Source organism: Aythya marila (genome assembly GCF_965140915.1).
Source record: "Aythya marila genome assembly, chromosome: 16".
In the NCBI taxonomy this organism is placed as follows: Eukaryota; Metazoa; Chordata; class Aves; order Anseriformes; family Anatidae; genus Aythya; species Aythya marila.
Genome location: NC_139057.1, coordinates 2,829,822 through 2,840,286, shown reverse-complemented (window position 1 = coordinate 2,840,286; position 10,465 = coordinate 2,829,822). Strand labels below are relative to the sequence as shown.

Below are 10,465 nucleotides of genomic sequence, written 5' to 3'. Positions count from 1 at the left end.
GTTGGTTTGTTTGAAGAAATCAGTTATAATAAGAAACTATTGATTAAACTGTAGAGATTCTCAATTTCAATGTAGGGGCAATTGTAATGGATGTGAGTTTTGGAAACTACATTTTATAGCAGAGTTACAACACCAAGAGTGGAAGATGAGTAATTATAGCCATATTCCTACTCCGTAAAAGTGAAATTACATCTTCTCAAGAAGCTTCATTTGTAGTATTTAACACTCAAAAGTTGTAGCTCTTAATTCCAGTTTTCTATTTAAATATTGGTTGGCTGAATATGAAGCAGCAATATGCTCAGGTGGCCAAGAAGGCCAACAGCATCCTGGCTTGCATAAGAAGCAGTGTGGCCAGCAGGACCAGGGAGGTGATTGTCCCCCTGTATTTGGCTCTGGTGAGGCCGCACCTCGAGTACTGTGTTCAGTTTTGGTCCCCTCGCTACAAGAAGGACATCGAGGTGTTTGAGAGAGTCCAGAGAAGGGCAACAAAGCTGGTGAGGGGCCTGGAGAACAAGTCCTACGAGGAGTGGCTGAGGGAGCTGGGTTTGTTCAGCTTGGAGAAAAGGAGGCTCAGGGGCGACCTTATCGCTCTCTATAGGTACCTCAAAGGAGGCTGTAGCAAGGTGGGGTTGGTTTATTCTTCCACGTGCCTGGTGACAGGATGAGGGGGAATGGGCTAAAGTTGTGCCAGGGGAGTTTAGGTTGGATATTAGGAAGAACTTCTTTACTGAAAGGGTTGTGAGGCATTGGAATGGGCTGCCCAGGGCAGTGGTGGAGTCACCATCCCTGGAGGTCTTTAAAAGACATTTAGATGTAGAGTTTAGGGATATGGTTTAGTGGAGGACTGGTTAGTGTTAGGTTAGAAGTTGGACTTGGTGATCTTGGAGGTCTCTTCCCACCCAGACGATTCTGTGAAATATATAACTTGTAGCGTTTTAATGTCTTTTTCCATGGAGTGCCTTGATTCTCAAACTCTGTTGGATCTAGCTGCAGGGAGTTTATTAATTCTCCCAAGCAGCCTATATGAACTTTGACAGAGATTGTAAATCAGAGCCCTCAGCTACTACAGTTCACAGCCCAGCATTGCATCGTAACTGGAAATTGGTGGAGCTTTACATTAACATACCAGGCTGTGACCTGTACAAGACCCATTTCCATTTGAATTATCCTGGAAATCGTTAGGGCCAACTGGGCAGCAGTCAGGGCTCAAACAGTCAGCATGTGCCAGTCACAGCTCAAGAACAACTGTGCTGAAAAGGCTGCTGGTGTGATGCCCGCTGTGTCTGCATAGCAGTTCCTTGCACAGCACCAGAGCAGGGACACGATCAGTGACTTTTTAATGATTTGATGTTGCCGCCTCTGCCAGAGGCTGTAGCTACAGCTATGGTGTCCCTGTCCCACAGGGGCTGCAATGTGACAGGAACTAGAGTGCCTGAGAGGAAAAAGAGTGACAAAGCAGCTGGTGAAGGAAGCATGGAGCCTGCTGAGGGCAGGCAGGGAGCAGACGAGGCCTGGCCCCGCCGCCTCCACCGCGCTCACAGCGCGCTCGCTTCGCCCCCCTCAAAAGGTGCCTCAGGCGGCCGGCGGCCATCTTGCGACCGCGCTCAGCCGCCCGCCTCTATGGTAACCCTGGCGGACTCTCCCTCCCTCTCTATGGTACCGAGCCGCCCCACCTCAGCTCATCTCTATGGTCCTACCACCCCGCCGGGCGTCTCTCTGGTTGCGCTCTCCCGCACCTCTCGGGGCGCTGATTGGCGGAGAGGGGGGGAGCTCTCGCGAGAGAGCGCGAGTTCTCGCGAGAGAGCGCGGCGCGCGGCGCGGCCTGGCGGAGGCGGCGGCGGGGCCCGCGGTGGTGCCGGAGCGCGGCGCGCGGTAAGATGGCGGCGGCGGCGGCTCCGCGCCTTCCCCCGGGCCCCTCAGCTCGGCGGGAGGCCGCGGGTGGGCGAGGGGGAGGCGCCGGGCTTGGAGCTGGCGAGGCCGGGTGTTCCGCTGGGCTGGGCCCTGGGAGGGCCGGGCCGCGGGGGGCAGCGCTGGGGTGGGTGTGGGATGAGGGAAAGGGGAGGCCGAGGGGCCCTGAGGGGACCCTGAGGGGGCTCTGAGGGGACGGGGCTGTGGCTGTGGCTGTGGGGGGATCTCGGAGCCGCGTTCTCCCGCTGTTTGGTTGTAGAGAGCGGGCCCAGGGGTGCTGTGCCGCTCCGGGGGCATTTGGGTGCCACCTGGCGCTGTCCCGGGGGGGCGTTGGGGCTGCGGGGGCGGTTTGGGAGCAGGGGACCGTGTGGGGAAGGAGCCGGGCTGGGAGCGCGCCCTGCCGCTCCTGGCTGCCCGGGAGCCATCGGGTGCCTGTTGCTGTTGTTGTCGCCGCCTTCTCCTCCCCCTTTCGCCGCCCCTGTCGTAGTGGCTGGGAGGTAGAAATAGCGAAACGCCGGCTCGCGATTTAGAAAAGCGCTTTGATTCCAAGTCTGGAAAACGTGGAGTCAAGGAAAATGCTAGGAGATAATTTATTGGTATTGACGGGGTACTTTTGGGAACAGCCACGCTTAGTATTAAGTTTTTCTGTTGTACATTGGATAAATTACCGTGTGCTGTTTTGTAGTCATGTAATATACATACCTAACTAGTTCGAGTTCTGTTGAAAACTTCAGAGTAAATGTATTTTACATAAGTTTTGCTTTAGAGGTTTGCTAGAAACTTTCTGTATAAACCATGGTTTATTAGTGCTACATCATGGCGTTGTGTGTCCTGTATAAAACTTATATACAAGGTTTGCTTGGACTGGAATTAAGAGTAAGCACAAGAAAATGGTATTAAAATTTTGCGTTCTGGTGATGGATGAAAGCAGCCTTAGAAACTGACTCGTAGGTGTCAATGTGCAGGAAAATGGAGGAGAAAAATGTAAAAGTGGTTTGAGATAAAAGGATGTCTTTTGGATTGTTAATTTAAAAGATCTCATAAGGAAGATATAAAGATAGTAGTAGCACAGTGTATACATTAAACTTGCTTTTAATTGAATTGTGCTAAATGAAACGCTTTTTTTTTCTTTATAGTAAGAGTCCAGGATGAGTTATGCAGAAAAACCTGATGAAATCACGAAAGATGAATGGATGGAAAAGCTTAATAACTTGCATATTCAGAGAGCAGACATGAACCGCCTTATCATGAACTACCTTGTGACAGGTAACAATGAGCAGTAGTGCTGGGAGGCTCTTAAATGCATGCTGTTTATTTTATCAGGACAGATTATTTTTGGTTAGAATAAGTTACTACATAGAGTGAAGTTAAGGACTTTAAAGTTTCAGTGACTGCTCATGGTTTCTCTTAGTGACACATACAGCTGCTCACCTTAAGTGGACGCTGACTTAAATATACTAAATCAGAGACTTAGCAGATATCATGCAATAGAAATTACACTTGCTAACCTTAATTCTTGTGCTGAAAGATTTTAAAAAAATATTTTTTGGAATTCTGTTAACAAAAATGACCCACTTTTGTACGGTAACTTTTTTTTGTGCAATTAAAACAGTTCAAGACGTTGCTGTTGTTAAAAAGCACTTTAAAATCTGCACAGAGCAGCCGTCAGAAGCAAACTTTAACTGTCTAGAAAGACTCTGAAAGAGCACTGTTCTCAAAATAGTTGAGTCCAAAAATACTAAGCCCTTCAGCACATAGCCTTACTTCATTCTTTAAGCAATCAAAAACTCTTGGAAGTTGTCCCTAGCAATTATGATGCATGCCATCAGAGTAAGCTATACCAGGGTGGAGGCATTTATATCTGATCTACACCCCTGTTTACGTTGGTGCATGGCTGGAGTTTCTGGGATGAGGGAAGAGCATCTTAGTGGCCCAGTAAAGTATGCTAAATCATTTCTGTGTGTATGAAAGCATAACTTAAGGTTTAGAATAGATGTTACAACTTTTTCTCATACTAACGCTGCATTTTTTTAGAAAAGCAAAATTGATTTTATTTTCCTGTCTGTTCTTAGTAAAATTGTATAAACGTGAATGGGATAGAGGGAGAAGCAAAACCACCCAAATCTTGAAAATGTGAGCCCATTTTGGAATAATTACACTGCTCTATTAAAGCTTTAAAGTTAAGAAGTATTGGAATACATCTGGCACACATCCTTAGAGAATGAGGGCACTTGAGTTAATGAACTAGGTGTGTACCGCTAGATGCGTGTTGGATTAGATACCTACATAAATAAAGATACAAAAAATAATTTTTCAGAAGTTCAGAATTCCTATTTAAATCACAAAAATACATGAGCAATACTGAAATCTTTCAATTTAAGCTGTTTTTTTTTTAAGTTGTTTGATGAAACTGGTTTTATACGTAAAATGTTTCTATTTCAGAGGGCTTTAAGGAAGCGGCTGAGAAGTTTCGAATGGAGTCTGGAATTGAACCCAGTGTTGATTTAGAGACTCTTGATGAAAGAATAAAAATACGAGAAATGATATTGAAAGGACAGATTCAAGAAGCCATTGCATTAATAAACAGCCTCCATCCAGAATTGTTAGATACGAACAGATACCTTTACTTTCATTTGCAGGTAAGGACAGGTGGCAAACTTTAATTTTGTTTTAGAGGTTGCTGAAGGACTGGAAAAAATAGTTTGACTTTTAGGACTATGTTAAGGGTTTGTGGCTGAATGTGGGTGCAGCTTAAACTGATTGTTCTTGGCATCATTTTGTAGCAGTGGGAAACTTTGTGGCGTGGTGCAGTAACTATCATATGCAATTAATTAGTAACATGAAAATATCTAACAGCCAGAATGGTCTGTGATCTACCAACCTCAGAATTATCACTAATCTGAATTTCTTGTAGTTCCTTTAGTAACATGTTTCCAAAACATATAACTTGAAAGCATCAAGTTACCTTTTCCAGTAGATTTTGTTAACAATTCAGTTGTTTCTCATCTTAACGCATTTAGAATTAACTTTAAACTGACAAATTAAGTGTGAGCATTTGTCTCAAATTACATGCTAATGACTGAAGATTATTGTCTTGAAATACTGAGAACTGTGTATTTGTTTAGACAATATGCCTATGCTTCTTTTTTTTTTTTTTTTTGTATGTAGCAACAGCATTTGATTGAACTGATTCGGCAGCGTGAGACAGAAGCAGCTCTAGAATTTGCTCAGACCCAATTAGCAGAGCAAGGCGAGGAGAGCCGGGAATGCCTGACAGAAATGGAGCGTACGTTGGCTTTGCTCGCCTTCGATAATCCCGAAGAATCGCCATTTGGAGACTTGCTGAACATGATGCAGCGACAGAAGGTAGTATTTTCTTGAAGCAAAGTTGATATCTTTTATTTGTTTTTGCTAAAAATGATGTCCAAATATTTTTGAAGTGTTTAGAAAAATGTACGTAGCAGCGTGCAAAAGAACAGAAGTATTTCTTAAGCAGGATTCACAAAACTGATGTTATTGTAATCAACTGTTTGGCTCTCTCCCTTATTTTCTCCAGGCTTTTAGCATATGGAGCTTTGTCGAGGCTGTGTTCTGAGGAACCAACGAGCCGTGTGTGACGTTATCAATGTCTGTGTGACATTACCAATGTTAATCGTAGGAAAACTACTGCTAAACTCCAGTATTTCTTTTCCAGGTTTGGAGTGAGGTTAATCAAGCTGTTCTAGACTATGAAAATCGTGAATCAACGCCCAAGTTGGCAAAATTACTGAAACTACTACTGTGGGCTCAGAATGAGCTAGACCAGAAGAAGGTGAAATATCCCAAAATGACAGACCTCAGCAAGGGGACGATTGAAGAACCCAAGTAAAATGTGTGCAGATGGACATCAAACAATCATAGTACTGCACAGTATACATTTATATCAGTCTGTGACTGAAATATTTTTACTACAGTACAGCACTCAATTCAGATTTTTCAATGAACATCTAATTTGAAGGGAGAAAAGTCCCTTTTAAATGCTGCAAAAACTGCATTGAAAGGCGCTGTATCTCTGAAAGTCTGACTTAGGCTATGCACTATAATACATTTTTAAAAAAACAAGTAAAGAAGACAGGAAAAATAGCATTTTTAAAAGTACAAAACACAAGCTTTCTAATTGGCTACTGATGCCTAGTTTAGTGGCCAGTGAGTTAACATGGAGTTATATTGGCAACTATTCAGTTACGTTTATCTGTCTCCTGTTTGAAATATGTATATAGAACAGTGAATATTTTCTACCTTTAAGTTATAGCCAGATATACATTCCCCTTAAAAGTAACTGGTCAAGTTTTCATCTATAAACTTTGCAGTAAGTTCAACCTTTTGCCTAGGAAATAGTGTACAAACTTGTAAATCTTAATTTAAGGACTTTTTTTTTCCTTGTTTCTGAATTTTTGGTGCTTTATATGGTGAGAGCTATGTTCATAATGGATCAGTGACCCATCTTTTTCACGAGGAGTATTGTTGGAAGCAAGTTCTTTCTTAATTTTCACGAATGACCAAAATGGCCCACAGAGGTGTTTGAGAGTTTTTCAGACAGGGACCTTTCCCCCACTGTGTTGAATTTGCAGCTGTAGGCACTGCAGTGATTCCAGCAGGCTACCAAAGCTTTGACAGCCGCTGGATTTTTGTAAGCTAAAAGGTGTGCTAGGAAATGAAGCAGGGGGAGAGATGCTCATTGAAGCCTCTGATGTATCATCTTGTGCAGGATCTGCCTTTATGCTTGCTGAATAAGAATCGTAGTTTTAGAGCTACTTGGGCTATTTTTATGCCTTGAGGGGAGCAGGGCTGTCTTTAAAGACCGAAGTTTCCATTTTCTCCATTCTTCCGTACCTTTCTGAAGAGATGCAGTTCATCTTCACCTGTATTACTTTGTTTACTGACTGTCCTCACTCCAGTTAGGATTATAGTTTTAACGTTTTACATGTGAAGTCCAGACTTTCAAGTCAACAAATTGTAATCTTCTGGGTATGGGATGTTCAGGTCGACTTAATTTTACAGCACTGTTCACTGGTATACAACCGGTGGTAGAAAGCACTAATCTTGCCAAATTGATCTCTAGATTTTTAGGTCCGTATATCAAGTTATTAAAGATTTGCTGAACAAAGACCGATCTGATGGGTGAAGCAGCTTAACATCACGAAACACTGGCAGTTGTCATACCAGTCCCATACTGTACATAATCTAGTCTAGTACCGTAGATATTACCCTGTAGAATGAAACTTAGTTTTCACTTAATTTTACTGGAATACTTATGCATTAAACTGTATAAAGCTTTGCAGATACACCTGATTTATGGAAACTAACAAAACCTGTTACTGATTGCATTACTGTGAACACTGTTTACTTGTGTAGCTATATTTTGTGGGGGGAAACCATTGTTTGTTAAGCAGCTATTAGAGATGCAGGGCACCAAGGTTAAGCTAGATGATGGATATAACAAAATGATTTGTTCTCATTTATTACTGATAGTTTCGTTCTGCACTTTTAAGGCATTTGTGGCATGGAGGTCTTGAAATTGACACACAACAAACAAGCTATCAGTTACCCCCCAACTACAACAGCAGTCTGGCTTTCCTTCACCCAGACTGGTTATTCTAACACCAAAATTTTAACAGTTGTATTCTCTCTCTCTCTCTTTTTTTTTATTTTTTTGGCTTTTTCCAGTCGGTTGATGTCTGAAAACCATGTATAACTTTTAGTTTGTGAGAAACTGTATGGTTAATGTAACTTTGTTTAATAACAAACTGCAGAAACAAAACTGGAATAGCTCTATTTTCTTCACATATAACTGATCAGCTTTTCCTCCATTCTGACACTCGTTTACTAAATGTCATCTAAAGCTTCTCCCGGATGAAGTGGAAAGTGGTGCGTTTTTGTGGCATGACTAGCATTTTTCTCCATGAGAAATGCAGTATTACAGTCCTGGTTGAGAAGTTCACTGTACTTCTAGAACGCTACATTAATTTCATATAGTATTTGGGCAGAGATTGAGCGTAGAGTACTTGAATTTTCACTAGCTTGTTTTTTTTCCATTAAAAATAAACATGTTTTTTAAGGAGTTTAATATAAAATTAGTATAGAACTATTTCACTTTGTTTTTATGAACATGCCACATTGATAAGCAGCTTTAATCTGTAAAGTTTTTGGTAACTGCAAGAAAATATTCGAAAGCTATGCATTTTAGAGAAAGCATAAAGGTAGTCATAATGGTACTTCTAAGGATCTTTATATTAGTGTATATAAAATAGTTTGCATATACAAATATAATATATAATCTGTTTGAAATATTCTTGAATGGTAGGGGCTGTGAAACATATTATAATTTATGGAAATATTGTACACAGTAAACAGACCTCTGTCAGTACACGAATGAACTTTTGTCATATGCATGAGAAATGTCTTATTTGGTGACTACTAATGAATGGGATTTTGTTAACCCATTTTTGTTAGATAACCACTTTAACAAATACTATTAAATGCCACTTTGATCAGTTTGCTTTAGTGTAAAAATACATATTTTGTTTCACTTAATTTAGAACTGAGAATACGAGACTAACTTTTGTATGAAGATTTGTTCCAAACACGAAGGTGGCAAACAAATCTGGTAATTAAATGTGGCACACTACACTCATTCTTCCCCCAGCCTTTCCTTTGTTGATAGAAAGTAAGATTTTTTTTTCGTTAATGCTATGAACATAACAAAGTTGGATTGTAAAATATTTTGTCTTATATGCCTCTGCAAAAAGACTTTATATCAAGTGTGTTTTGATTAGGCTACGAATCTCACTCCTTCTCCAAAACCTATCGCCTCCCTAATGACTGTCTCTTGGCTGTTACCATGTTTCTTTTCTGCCTGTCAAATCTAAGCTAAACTCTGGTTGCTTCTGTTGTACAATGGAGTGATTTGTAAAAGGTTGTGGATAATGGGTTTCCATGAAGATGAAGTACTGGCAGTACTTTCTGAGAAATACTTACTGAACTGTTTAATTTTATCTAGCTGGAAAACCTGGGGCTGTTGCGCAGAAACCTAACAGCAGAATTTTAAGTAAAGCATTTCCTCTCAAGACTTTTGAAGAGGCAAACGTACAGAGCTTGAAACCAGGTGAAGTACCTCTCTCAGTCTTAAGATGATTTCATTGAAACACTTTCTGCTCCTTCCACCCACACTAAAAGAAAAATTGAAATGAGTGTGGAGAGCACTTATGTAGCATTAAAAATCTGTGAAATGACCTGGAAATAATTCCGTCTCCTTTCCACTCCTTGTACATATAGGGGAAGCCATTACATTATTCTAGGGTGATTTTATTGTTTTTAATTTGTAAAATTTATGCTTTGTATGCTTGAATATAAGCTTAAAAGCATTACTTAAAAATTCCTTGACTAGTAGATGAGTGTTGCTCAACTTATTTCAAACCATTTTCTGTCCAAGTTCATTATGAAGCTTATTAAATTGAGTTGGAGTGTGATCCCTCTGTGTCTTATCTTCACGGGTTGCCAGGCCTCCTGTTGTCAGCAGCTGAAAGCATCCTTCGGATACTTCACTGAATATAAAATGATAACGAGGAATACATTGCCCTACATCTCCCTTTGCACTACAGAAAGTTGTGATGGGTTCTGACCTGCACTGTAGATCTACATCTAGAAGCAACTGGTCAGTATTAGTTCCTGCCATAAAGTTCTTAATGACAAGGGCACAGTAGAATTCACGAGCAAAGCTGTCTGTCCCCAGCCCTGCTTGTCAGGTAGTTCACATTACTTGCACAGCTGTATAGGGACAAAACCCAAAGCATACAAACAGGACCCTCAGAAGGATTTGCATTTCACGATCAACATTTTAGCACTAGAACCTACTTCTTTTCTTTTTCTCCCCTCTGGCTTTCATATTATGAAATTGAGGACAAGGTTGGCCAAAGTATAGGTGGGCTACACACAGCTACCTTCAGGCACTTCAGAAGCAGAAAATCCTGTGCTTTTTTTATGCTCCATGTGCTAAGCTGGAATTCTGATAACATACTTCAACCTTACAACCACCTGGACGAATTTCTGCACGGGAGCTGCTGTTCGTTTAAAAAACATCTCCCTTTTGTCAACTTCTCTCATATTCTGCTTATTTTTCAGCATGTAGCTGTCCGCAGCAATTTTGCAAATTTCTGTTGTTTGGCACTAGAAACCACCTGCATTTTCCTTGGATTGGGAATAAGTTATGTTAAAACTGCTCATACATAGCAGGGCTCTTTCAAGCTGCAGTCAGACCATTCTTTCAAGAAACAGTTGTCTTTTATGGAATGTGTAAACCTATTTCTCTTCTCATATCCTCTCAGAAATACATAACTGCATCGTGGTTTGTGCTCAACTTCATAAAATATCCACATAATACAGCCATTGTGTGGGTGAAGTTCAGCCATAGTAAATATCTGCTTGAATGCTAACCAAATAATCATTTGTTTGATTTAGTCTTTGGACAGATAAAGCTGAACGCAGAAAAAACTAGGGGCGATTGTGTTCTTGAGTAAGA

At 41.2% G+C, this 10,465-nt stretch overlaps 1 protein-coding gene across 2 annotated transcripts; it reads left to right on the top strand.

Moving 5' to 3' along the window:
• Positions 1–1,757: 1,757 nt before the first annotated feature.
• On the top strand, positions 1,758–9,416 carry GID8 (GID complex subunit 8 homolog). 2 transcript variants are annotated; one of them, XR_014318605.1, is made up of 6 exons: positions 1,758–1,872; positions 3,045–3,174; positions 4,351–4,547; positions 5,077–5,274; positions 5,603–8,554; positions 8,948–9,416. XR_014318605.1 is itself a non-coding variant. In XM_082773173.1 (5 exons), the coding sequence occupies exons 2-5, from the start codon at positions 3,057–3,059 to the stop codon at positions 5,774–5,776; spliced, it is 687 nt and encodes a 228-aa protein (XP_082629299.1). In that variant the 5' UTR covers positions 1,758–1,872; positions 3,045–3,056; the 3' UTR covers positions 5,777–9,416. The 2 variants fall into 2 exon arrangements, 1 of the variants encoding a protein (XP_082629299.1); XM_082773173.1 differs by having other exon boundaries at positions 5,603–9,416.
• Positions 9,417–10,465: the final 1,049 nt, after the last annotated feature.